This window comes from Mytilus galloprovincialis, chromosome 5, assembly GCF_965363235.1.
Source record: "Mytilus galloprovincialis chromosome 5, xbMytGall1.hap1.1, whole genome shotgun sequence".
Classification (NCBI taxonomy): Eukaryota; Metazoa; Mollusca; class Bivalvia; order Mytilida; family Mytilidae; genus Mytilus; species Mytilus galloprovincialis.
In genome coordinates, this window is record NC_134842.1 from 82,031,293 (window position 1) to 82,045,158 (window position 13,866).

The 13,866-nt window shown below is 32.0% G+C and overlaps 1 protein-coding gene across 1 annotated transcript; it reads right to left on the minus strand.

The window, feature by feature from the left end:
• Positions 1-1,438: 1,438 nt before the first annotated feature.
• LOC143074167 (uncharacterized) lies at positions 1,439-2,899 on the minus strand. The gene is made up of 2 exons (XM_076249717.1): positions 2,876-2,899; positions 1,439-2,038 (listed from the first exon to the last, which is right to left on the minus strand). Exons 1-2 carry the CDS (start codon positions 2,897-2,899, stop codon positions 1,469-1,471), a joined length of 594 nt encoding a protein of 197 aa, XP_076105832.1. The 3' UTR covers positions 1,439-1,468.
• Positions 2,900-13,866: the final 10,967 nt, after the last annotated feature.

The window sequence follows — 13,866 nt, forward strand, 5'->3', positions numbered from 1 at the left end:
ATTCAGGAAAAATAGCAGTTGTTTCACCTTCTTCTTTCGATTCATAGCGTTTTGATTTTGCCAGTTTTTACGGAATCCTCTTTGTGAATTTGCCTATTAGTTCGGTATATTGTTTACTAGTATACTTTTTTCTGAAATGATAGTCCCAAGTTAGAAGCCAGTAATTCAGTGGTTGTCGTTTGTTTATGTGTTACATATTTGGTTTTCGTTCATTTTTTTTATATTAATAAGGCCCTCAGTTTTCTCATTTGAATTGTTTTACATTGACAGGAGCTTTTATAGCTGACTATGCGGTATGGGCGTTGCTCATTGTTGAAGGCCGTACAGAGACCTATAGTTGTTAATTTCTATGCCATTTTTGGTCTCTTGTGGCGATTTTTCTCATTTTAAATCATACCAGATCTTCTTTTTTTATATTCATTCAGTCTCCATAATAACTTCATTAATAATGTGGTTTATCTGTTTTGTTATTCTGTTATACTAATTTGCGATGCAAAATCATTGTTGCAGATGTTTTAAAGACAAACATATGTTTCTATAAAGATATTTATTAGAATCAATTATAACAAACAAACAATGCAAATCACTAACATTTAAATACGCTAAACTTCATACAAATATGTTATATGAGACAATAACGGCAGGGTTCAGCAACTCTGTAAAATATTGTCAAAACTACAATCAAATAATAATTACTTATTCAATACACAAATTCACTCATGTTTCGTTGACCGTAATCCGAACAGTAACTCACACCACATCTTCCTATATCTAAGTAAACATGTATTTCATTTAAATTTGATTGAAAAGTATTTAAAAAAGTACCTTTGTAAATAAAGCACATATCTTTTTTATAAATCTTTTACATGTATTATTATAAACCACAATTTGGAAATTAGTATGGCGTTCATTATCACTGGACTAGTATATATTTGTTTAGGGGCCAGCTGAAGGACGCCTCCGGGTGCGGGAATTTCTCGCTACATTGAAGACCTGTTGGTGACCCTCTGCTGTTGTTTTTTGTTTGGTCGGGTTGTTGTCTCTTTGACACATTCCCCATTTCCATTCTCAATTTTATTTAAAAGTTTCTAAAATTATTGTTCTTTTTTATTGTTTTTGACAACTTAAATCAAGAGAGAACATTTTCCCACCAAAATTTAAATGACATATATCTCGAAAACAAGCACATTGACCTATATTTTATTTTTGCTCTTTTGGTGTCTTTATTAATCCCCTATCAATACATACTAGTGTTATGAAAAGCTTGTTTATTTTGAAACTTAGTAGCGAACTTCCTTAACTTAAAGAGTGTTTAATTGCGGACGGAAAATACTCTCATCTTACCGATTAATATGAATATTTCACAATTTCATATAATAAATTATACAACTATTTTCATATATATCCATAGGATATTACAGTGTTTCTTTCAATAACTCTTGAAATGTTGTGTTGGATTTCATAGACCTTACATTTCAACTGGTCCATGTGATGGTTGTCGGGCTGTGGTTCTTTGAACATCATTTACAACCACTCTAGGTTGTGCACATACATAAGCTACTGGAATATATGTGTCTGATTCTTCATATTTATATAATCCATTTTCACAACCTGCTCTTTTAAATATCTGGATTTTCTTTTGAATTGGCGAACATGTCTCATCTCCAGAAGAATCAATACATCTAGTACATTTAGTGCTAGCTCTGTAGAGTTCATGGGGAAATCTTTCAGCGCTGTATGGCGTCTTTTCTAAATACCAAGGGCATGATGTACGTACCATTAGTGGGAGATTCGATCCTTTTAAAAATGTCGAAGGACATCTGCTTTTAGTGTTATCGATTCCGTGGGTTACAAGTTGAACAAACGATCTATTTAGTGTGTGTTGTGTCCAACCTTCCGCGAAAAATACTGTCCGGTAATCTACACCTCCGTTTAAACTGTTGAATTGAGATTGTAAGTCTGGAGGATCTGTACATGTCGGAGCACTATTAACGGAAACTATACAGCATGTAGTGTATACTAGCACCGCTTTAATAATCTGGAAATAGATAAAAAACTTAATTATGTATTTAGGTTTGTCTGATTTTCAACAGGCAATATAGAAATCTACCATTTTTAAAAATTTTTAAAACTTATTTCTCTTCTAGTTCTATGTGGTGCAGAAAATGTTCGTAGAATTTTCTACCTATTGCCACTAGAAATAATTGAAAGTATTGTAAGGTCTAAATACAAAGAATACATTTCTAAATTGTAGTACATTAATTTACTAAGTAATTTCTAATGACCGAAACATTTAATTTATGTTGCTTACAGTGATAAATTTCATCTTATAGATTTTCTAAAGATCAAATTTTAGCTTTTTGTCTTCTTGTCTATATATGTTACTGTTAATATTATTTTATATAATTATGTTTAATTGGTGTTGATCAATACATTATTATAATGTTTTCTATGGATTTATTGGAAATCACTTTGTCGAGTGGTTAGGTGTCATCTATAAGGAATTGCTACTTTCGTAGTGTGAAATACCTACGGAAGTTTCTATTATCTTATATATCTTATGTATCTAGAAATCCCCCGATTTTATGCATATGCATTTTTTTTTAACTGTTTCGAAGGATTTCAATCAGTAATGTTTCAGAAAATAACATAGACAAATGTATTAATGTTTTAACTATCTGTTCAAGAGCAACAAGGCAAAGTTGTATATACAGTTTAAAAAAAAAATATGAGACAAATACATTTGAGAATGGAATCTGGAAATATGTTAAAGAGACAACAACCGACCAAAGAACAGATACCAGCAGAAGGCCACCAATTGGTCTTTAATGCAGCGGAAGGTTGGCCTCAGTCGGCCCCTGGATAAAATGTGTACCTTTTCAGTGAAAATAAACGTCATACTAACACTACAAACTCCTCAAAGTCTGAATTGACCAGTTTTTGTGCTCGACCAGTAAAATCGAGCACACATTTTACTCGACTAGTCTCGACATTGTCTCGACTGTACTTAACTGTACTTAAGTGTACTCGACTAGGTCTCGACTTTACTTAATTAGTCTGATTCAGTACTTGATGATCTTTGTGTAGTCTGAAATGGTCTTGACCAAGGCTCAACCTGTCTCGACCTGTCTCGACTAGTCTCGACTCAGTCTCAACCAGCTAGGATTTGCAATTCGGACAAAATAGAGATAGTACACTTTTTTTTTTTAATTACTTTTCCAAATCAACTTGGATTTTCATCAAACTATGCAGCTATCTTAAATGTATACTAAGCTTACTAAATCCCAGGTCATTTTGTTTTTTGTTGTATTGCTGTCAAATTCAAGAATTAAATTAATCTATGTCAAAAAAGCTAGAATTTGCAGTTCGAACAAAATAGAGATAGTACACTTTAATTTTTTTTATAACGTTTTAAATTCAACTTGGATTTTATTGAAACTATATAGCTACCTTGGTGATGTATTCATCTTACTGAATCCCAGGTTGTTATAAAGTTTGTTGTATTGCTGTCAAATTTAAGAATTAATTTAATCTAGGTAAAAAAGCTAGGATTTGCAGTTTTGACAAAATAGAGATGGTACACTTTAATTTTTTTCATAACTTTTTCAAATCAACTTAGATTTTCATCAAACTCTACAAATATCTTTGCAATATATTGATCTTACTGAATCATAGGTTGTTATTTTGTTTGGTGTATTTCTGTCAAATTTAAGAATTTAATTAACTTAGGTCAAAAAGCTACGATATTAGAAATATATCTTATCTCATAATTTGGGAAAAAGTATATATAAAATAGTTATATAATTCCTTTAATGTTTTATTCCTTTTGATATACACTATATAAATATATCAAAAAGGGATGAAACATTAGAAATTATCAAAATAGTTCTTCTGATTTGTGGTGATTTATAAAGCAATACCTTCTGCTTGGGGCAAACTTATTAAAAAGATCACATCTACCAGAGAGTTTTAAATTCTAAATACCATTTATTCAAAGTTGCAACATCCTGTTAAATCTAAATCGCAGGGCTTTTAATTCACTAGATAAGTAATACACGAGTTTAAGAAAAGTAGGGCTTTCTTTTTACCTGCAAAACTCACTTGTACTGATGTAATTAAATCATGTATAGTGCCATGTCATTAAATTTGACAAAAAAATATTTTAAAACTTCATAACAACCTGGGATTTAGTAAGATCACCAAGGTAGCTATATAGTTTTAATAAAATCCAAGTTGATTTGAAAAAGTTATTAAAAAACTTAAAGTGTACTATCTCTATTTTGTTCGAACTGCAAATTCTACCTTTTTTGACCTAGATTAATTTAATTCTTAAATTTGACAGCAATACAACAAAAAACAAAATAACCTGGAATTCAGTAAGCTTGATATATATGTAAGATAGCTGCATAGTTTGAAGCAAATCCAAGTTGATTTGAAAAAGTTATTAAAAAAATTAAAGTGTACTCTCTCTATTTTGTCCGAATTGCAAATCCTAGCTTTTTATACCAAGATTACTTTAATTCTTAAATTTTACAGCAATACAACAAAAAACTAAATGAAATTGGATTCAGTAAGCTTGATATATATGTGGGATAGCTGCATAGTTTGATGAAAATCCAAGTTGATTTGAAAAAGTTATTAAAAAATTAAAGTGTACTATCTCTATTTTGTCCGAATTGCAAATCCTAGCTTTTTTTTACCAAAATTACTTTAATTCTTAAATTTTACAGCAATACAACAAAAAACTAAATGAAATGGGATTCAGTAAGCTTGATATATATCTAAGATATCTGCATAGTTTGATGACAATCCAAGTTGATTTGAAAAAGTTATAAAAGAAATTAAAGTGTACTATCTCTATTTTGTCCGAATTGCAAATCCTAGCTTTTTATACCAAGATTACTTTAATTCTTAAATTTTACAGCAATACAACAAAAAACTAAATGAAATGGGATTCAGTAAGCTTGATATATATGTAAGATAGCTGCATAGTTTGATGAAAATCCAAGTTGATTTGAAAAAGTTATTAAAAAACTTAAAGTGTACTATCTCTATTTTGTCCGAATTGCAAATCCTAGCTTTTTTTACCAAACTTACTTTAATTCTTAAATTTTACAGCAATACAACAAAAAACTAAATGAAATGGGATTCAGTAAGCTTGATATATATCTAAGATATCTGCATAGTTTGATGACAATCCAAGTTGATTTGAAAAAGTTATAAAAGAAATTAAAGTGTACTATCTCTTTTTTGTCCGAATTGCAAATCCTAGCTTTTTATACCAAGATTACTTTAATTCTTAAATTTTACAGCAATACAACAAAAAACTAAATGAAATGGGATTCAGTAAGCTCAATATATATGTAAGATAGCTGCATAGTTTTAATAAAATCCAAGTTGATTTGAAAAAGTTATTAAAAACTTAAAGTGTACTATCTCTATTTTGTCCGAATTGCAAATCCTAGCTTTTTTTGCCAAACTTACTTTAATTCTTAAATTTAACAGCAATACAACAAAAAACTAAATAAAATGGGATTCAGTAAGCTTGATATATATCTAAGATATCTGCATAGTTTGATGACAATCCAAGTTGATTTGAAAAAGTTATAAAAAAAATTAAAGATGCCTATCTGAATTTTTATATAATAATTTTTTTTTTTACATATTGTAAATTTAAATTCTTTCAAATCAAACTACCTAATAAGCTAATAATTTTGTAAGATCAATATTTAATTTAGTTAGATGGGCTGATTTACACCAGTCAAAACTAAATTTGAATGTCAAGACTAGTCGAGACAGGTCGAGACTGGTTGAGACTGAGTCGAGACTAGTCGAGACAGGTCGAGACTAGTCAAGACAGGTCGAGACAGGTCGAGTCTTGGTCAAGACCATTTCAGACTACACAAAGATCATCAAGTACTGAATCAGACTAATTAAGTAAAGTCGAGACCTTGTCGAGTACACTTAAGTACAGTTAAGTACAGTCGAGACAATGTCGAGACTAGTCGAGTAAAATGTGTGCTGGATTTTACTGGTCGAGCACAAAAACTGGTCAATTCAGACTCTGAGGAGTTTGTAGTGTAACTCTAAATCATATAAATGAACTAAAATTAAAAAAAAATCATAAAAGACAAACAAGGGACTGAGGCCTCTGACGTGGAAGAGTCGCACAAATGCGCGAGGATAAACATGTTTTGTGAGATGTCAACCCGCCTCTTTACCTCTAGCCAATGTAGAATACAGAAACACACATCTAATTGCTGTAACGTGGGCAAACAGTTGTAACTTCTCGTTTGCATTTTTTCTGACAAATTTTCTTCCAATATAAAAAAGAAGATGTGGTATGATTGCCAATGAGACAACTATCCACAAAAGACCAAATGACACAGACATTAACAACTATAGGTCACCGTACGGCCTTCAACAATGAGCAAAGCCCATACCGCATAGTCAGCTATAATAGGCCCCGATAAGACAATGTAAAACAATTCAAACGAGAAAACTAACGGCCTTATTTATGTAAATCAATGAACGAAAAACAAATATTTAACGCATAAACAAACGACAACCACTGAATTACAGGCACCCGACTTGGGACAGGCACATACATAAATAATGTGGCGGGGTGAAACATGTTAGCGGGATCACAACCCTCCCCTAACCTGGGACAGTGGTATAACAGTAAAATATACGAACGAACTATAAAAATCAGTTGAAAAAGGCTTAACTCATCAGATGGACAAAAATACAAACATATTTGAGAACATAGAATATCCATATCTCATATATGTAAATATATATACAAGTTTAAATTGAAAACTACGTTCAAACCTATAATTGCATTGGATAAAAACCGCAATGTAAATATATATATGTCACGATATCACAGTAGCATGGGTTCGAATCCCGGCGAGGGAAGAACCAACAATTTGCGAAAGCAAATTTACAGATCTAACATTGTTGGGTTGATGTTTAGACGAGTTTTATATACATTATGTACACAGCCATGTATCACCATCATTGATGGCGATCCGATGGATACATCTGTTGTAGAGTTGTCACTGACTCAGACGTACTTATAAATATAATTATTTTCTGTGACTGTATATTACATTAATTTGTAGGATCCTTTACTATAGATAATTTAGCTGATCTGTAACAATAACATCTTCATGCCTTATAAATCATGTACTGTAGTACGCCGCTAGATTAAAACTGACGAGGAAAGGTAACACACGGCCAGCGAAAGCTCTATTATTGTAGAGCCTAGGTGGTAGTGTGGTCTAGCGGGACGGCTGCAGTGCAGGCGATTTGGTGTCACGATATCACAGAAGCATGGGTTCGATTCCCGGCGAGGGAAGAACCAAAAATTTGCGAAAGCAAATTTACAGATCTAACATTGTTGGGTTGATGTTTAGACGAGTTGTATATACATTATATTCACAGCCATGTATCACCATCATTGATGGCGATCCGATTGATACATCTGTTGTAGAGTTGTCACTGACTCAGACGTACTTATAAATATAATTATTTTCTGTGACTGTATATTACATTAATTTGTAGGATCCTTTACTATAGATAATTTAGCTGATCTGTAACAATAACATCTTCATGCCTTATAAATCATGTACTGTAGTACGCCGCTAGATTAAAACTGACGAGGAAAGTTAACACACGGCCAGCAAAAGCTCTATTATTGTAGAGCCCAGGTGGTCGTGTGGTCTAGCGGGACGGCTGCAGTGCAGGCGATTTGGTGTCACGATATCACAGTAGCATTGGTTCGAATCCCGGCGAGGGAAGAACCAAAAATTTGCGAAAGCAAATTTACAGATCTTACATTGTTGGGTTGTTGTTTAGACGAGTTATATATATATATAAGTACGTATGAGTCAGTGTCGCTGGGAGCGATGTGATTGGTTGCACAGTGCACCATGGGATGTTGTCGCTGGGAGCGATGTGATTGGTTGCACAGTGCACCATGGGATGTTGTATAGATAAATTAATATATAGAAAACAAAGGATTAAATATGAAGGCATTAACTTTTGCACATCATTCAATATATGTATACATTTGATCTGAAGATGAGACTTGTAATCATCATCAATTTTATAGGTTTTTTCATAAAATACCACAGTTTTGCTTTTGTTTTATCAGCAGGTCGCATTTGCTATAAAACGATCAGAGTTTTAGTATCATATTGGAGACCTTAGTCTGTGAGAATAATTTCCAGGATGCCACAATATGCAGGTGTAGGTATAAAAAGTAGCCCGTTTTATGTGAGATAAATCGGACAGTATCAAGAGTTCAACTTGGAGAGATTTTAAAACGGTAAGCAGTAATATTTTAAAGTCCGTACACATGGTACATAACATATTGAGTGGAAAACTTGTTTAATTTACACCGATAATCAAAATGTAACAAAGATAATAAGAAAATTAGTACAAAGTCGGAGCTTCCGACATAGCTGTAGACTTTGTTTTTTTGTTGTTGTTGATATAATAGATATGAGATATATATATATATATGTTTAAATTTTTATGAATGTAACATAAAGGATCACACAGTGTGATAAGAAGTTGATGTATGTAGATATGAGATGTATATATGTTTAGACTTTCATGAGCTATGTTGCATTGTATAACATAAAGAATCGCACAGTGTGATTAGAAGTTGACGTATGTAGATATGAAATGTCTATATGTATAGAATTTCATGAGCTATGTTGCATTGTGTAACATAAAGAATCACACAGTGTGATTAGAAGTTGATGTATATAGATATGAAATATGTATATATCTATAGAAGTTTAATGTTTATCTGATTAAGATACATGTACATGTATGTATGAAGTTTTGATTGTTTTCTTCTAATTACAGAATCAATGAAAACAGTTTGAGAAATTATTCAACGATTCAAGATTTGCAAAAGATTTGTCTGCATTACCATCTATTGCGGAAGCGTCCGGTTCAATATGTCCTATTTCACGTTCCGATTGTCGACTTGAAATTGATATTGGTCCAGTTTAGTGGTTAAAGATTTATCTTCAATTAGCAATATCTCAAAAGACTTTTTATATCGGCATCTTATTCTGAACTGTTTCATTTCCTTTGTTTCGATGTTACTGCGAGCAACTAATCCTATATCTGTGTTTGTCTTGTTTATAGCCTATTGAATTTAGAGATTAAATGCTTTAAATTCGGACGAGCAGGGCGAGGGAGAATTTAAATGTATTTTATTTCGTTTGAAATAGGTTTTTCCCGTTTGCTATTTGTAGTATCATTTAAAGATGGGAACTAGTATAACTAGTTCGGATACTGGTTTTGTAACAGTATGTACTATTTATAAGTTTGATGTTATGTGCAGGAGGCACGAGGAAAGTTTTGGCGGTTTTTATGGGTGGGGTTTAAAGGTACTATATAAAGTTTGGGATTTAAATGTATTAGTATCGAAGGTGCTCGCAGTTACGTCCAATTGAAGTTGGTCACATAGGTATATGTGCAGTTGCTGCTATGTTTATTGTACGTACAGGCATTGGAGGTATTAGCCGGGGGGAAAGAAACGATGCGAAAGAGGAACAATGTTATATGTCATGTGTTTATATATTGTTTTAATCGAAGAAATATGTACAATACAGTAAAATAAAATATTGTATCGCAAGAGAAAATAATATGTTACTGCGAGCAACTAAGTAAAATAAAATATTGTATCGCAAGAGAAAATAATATGTTACACAACTCGTCTAAACATCAACCCAACAATGTTAGATCTGTAAATTTGCTTTCGCAAATTTTTTATTCTTCCCTCGCCGGGATTAGAACCCAAGCTACTGAGATATCGTGACACCAAATCGCCTGCACTGTAACCGGCGTTAGACCATACGACCACCTGGGGTTCATAAAAATAAAACTTTCGCTGGCCGGCAGTTATCTTTCCACGTTAGTTTTAATCTAGCATCGTACTACAGTACATGACATACAAGGCATGAAGTTGTTATTTTTACAGATCAGCTAAATTATCTATAGTAAAGGATCCTACAAATTAATGTAAGATACAGTCACAGAAATAGTTATATTTATAAGTACGTCTGAACCAGTGACAATTCTTCAACAGATTTATCCATTGGATCACCAGCAGTGATAGTGATACATGGCTGTGTACATTCTGTATATACAACTTGTCTAAACATCAACCCAACAATGTTAGATCTGTAAATTTGCTTTTGCAAATTTTTTGTTCTTCCCTCGCCGGGATTCGAACTAACATATATATATATATACAGACACAAATAATCTGTATGTGGAAGAGTAAGGATGTAATTTGATGAAATAAAAAAAAAGCTAGAATTTGATATTTGTAAGAACCAGGCAGCGTGCGATACATGAAGGTTTCAGATTTTTTCTATAATTGGTCCAGTAGAAGCAATAAATGAAAAATGCTCAAAAAATAATTTTGAGTGGGAAAATATGAGTGGTTGCCATGGTAACGGAAACACAATTTTTTGGTTGTTAAGCATGGTAAAATCTTTAAAAAATCAGCTAAATCACCACAATTCAGAGCCTGATTATGAATCAAATCGTGCATTTTTCATTAATTTTCATATGTAACATTGATAGAACTTGGTTTAAGCTTCATTTTGGTGAAGATTGCATGTCAACCAAATTTGTAACTTTTTTGTAAAATTTTGTGAAAAAATGCATATTTTCAACTTTTCTGAAAATGGGATTTTTGCTGAATTACCACATTTTCTCTGGTGTTTTTCAGAAAAGTGCAAATGTGTACAGAATAGTTAGCACTATAGTTATGAAGTTTGGATACTACTTTACCAAATTTAATAGAAAAATGTGTGGGATTTTTTTTTAGTTTTATCACCATAGCAACCGATTTTTTCCTTGGAAACGGAGTTTTCTTTTGCAGAATATTGCAGTTTAAGAGCTTAAATGTCCTGAATTTTTCATAACCGATAAGAAAAATACATAAAAGCTAATGCAAACTTTAAATTACAATCGTCAAGTGTTGTTGACTTCAATTGTTACCACGGAAACACATATAATCCATAGCAACATTCACTCTGAAATTGCATAAATAGAAACTTATGTATAAAAATACATAAATAGAGGGTGTTTATTTTCAAATTGGAATATGACTGCTTTGCTTCACTTACAGTCTATTCTGTTTATTTCATAAGGTTCAACAAATGTAATATGTAATGTAATATTATGGTTGGAAGGTTAGAAAAGTGGGGGGGGGTTGGTAGGTTTGTTTTTTAAAGATATACATGTAGATTCTTGAAAAGATTATGTTTGGTCGGAGAGCCTGATTATAAATAGAATCATTTTTTTTTCAGAAATTTTATATATACAAGATCGATTATCTATAACTTGGGTTTAGCTTCAGAGGTTTGTAAAGGTATATTGCAGTTCGCTTGTCAGGGTTTTTGAATTTTTGTCAGATTTTCGGAAACCTCAGGTTTTCTTCATTTGAATACCAAAAAAAAAATGGCATTGACCCCCATTTATCTTTTTATAAATCTTTTACATGTATAATGATATTAAGCAATCTGTAAAAGTCTTATAAAATTCAAATTATTCTTTGATAGTTTTGAGAATGTAAACTTGTCAATGAAATAGCTATGAAAAGTCAAGAGAATATTTTCCAGCCAAAATTTCAATGGCTAATATCTCGAAATCAAGCACATTGATCTCTATATTTTTTGACTCTTTTGATTCCTTTATTAATCCCCTATCGATATTCACTTATATTTAAATTGAAAGATCCAAAATAATGTCATACAATTGTGAAACTCCAAGTCAAATGGACAAATTTATCTTTCTGCTTTAAAATAAATTTTTAATAAGGAAACATTTTTTTTTTGGAATCTCAGAATATGATCAAGATTCTTTGATAGAAAGTCATTGCATTTTTATTTCAATATAATGAAGTATTTTTAAGATGCTTTGATAGCAATTTAAATAGAGAGAACATAATTTTATTAATAAAACATCTCCATTCTATATATATTTCTTGCCAACCTACTTTACACAAACGAGAGCTTACTTTGGTAGTATATTTATATTGGGTTATAGCTATATTAGCAGGGTTGATGTTTTGGTTTTCCGTATAACCGCAATTTACTCAATTTTCTTTGTAATATATATATATATACTATTAGTAACAAGGATATCGTTTCTGGGGGGCCTTTATAGTTTGTTGTTCATGCAGTGTAAGCTAATGCTCCGTGTTGAAAACCGTACTTTGGCCTATGATGGTTTACTTTTAGGAATAGTGACTTAGATAAAGAGTTTTCTTATTGGCATTCATACCACATTTTCTTATATAATTCTGCTCATTATTGAAGTCAATGATATATGATCTAATTATTCAATGATTTTACTTTGCAATGCCTACAATAGTGATACATTTTAATATATATATACAGCCTCCTCTATTAATAACAACTGTTTCCTTTGAATCTTAAATAAGAAATAAGATAAAACAAAGGTTTGCATTATTTCGCAAAGGTTTGCATTGTAACGCAAACATTGGAAGAAAAATTTTAAAAAATGTGTGGCGCTAATACGTTTCCGTAGATTTTAAGAAAGGTAGTGCATATGTTAGTTAAGAATCAGTGCTCACCCATTACATTAAGAATTGAAAAATCGTAATGTACAGCTGATAGAGTTGAGGATGAGTGTCATTTTTCAATCGAATGCTCACTTCATAATAATTTGAGGGAGGAACTCTTTCAGCACATTTCTAGCACATCTCGATGTTAACACAAGAAAACTTGACTATTATGGGGGATACTGACGATTGTATTGTTGAAAAATAGTTCTTTTGAATTATGTAGTACATGTCTTCATACTGACTGTTATTTGAAAAATATGGTTGGTTTTTTTTCTATTTTGTTTTGGCTCAGATTGTGACTGAGGCTTATGGTGCTATAAAGATAATTATATCATATGATTATTGTTGTAAAGTCTTTATGTTGTTCCAATCATTATACCGCCGCTTCAAAAAAGTGTGGTATACTGTTTTTCCTCTGTCTGTCTGTCCGTCCTTCCAACCGTCCAGTTCATCCCTCCGTCCCATGAATATTTTCGTTGAATTTTTTCATGAACTACATTACAAGGATTTCTGAAAGGTTTATTGAAGTCGGCTATATCGTGTGATAAGTTTTCAGATTCATCACTCAACCACTTCCTGTTTACCGAACACTTTTCACATAACAGCCAAGTTAAAAAAAATCGTCATATTTTTCTGAAGAACTACAATTTAATACAAAGATTTCTGAAAATTGGTTTCGGGGTTTATATTAGTCAGCTATACTGTGTGATGCTTTTTCAAATTCAAAACTCAACAACGAAATATTTGGGCGAGGTATCATCAGTAGTTTGCACCATCATTGGTTGTTTATATGCTCTTTATAGACCCTTTAATTTGGAAAAATGAAATATTCTGTTCTGTTTTATTCTATATACAGATTTCGAATTGAATATATAGAAAGTATTCGAACTACCTAAGCCTGATGTTATATATACGGAGTTATTTCTTTAAAAACATGTTTTTATATCTAATAATACACACAGACATTTTTTTTATCTTGTTACCCTTATGCTTGACTTGATAAGTATTGGACTTATGGATTGTGGGAGTATTGGGCTGTCGGAACAATGGATTTTCGGACTATTGGGTTGTTGTACTAATGGGTTGTCAGACTAATTGGCTGTTGGACTAATGTGCTGTTGGACCAATAGGTTTTCGGACTAATGGGTTGTCCGACTAATGGGCTGTCGGACTAATGGACTGTCGGACCAATGGGCTGTCGGAATAATGACATGTAACCTATATGGCCTGGTTAACTA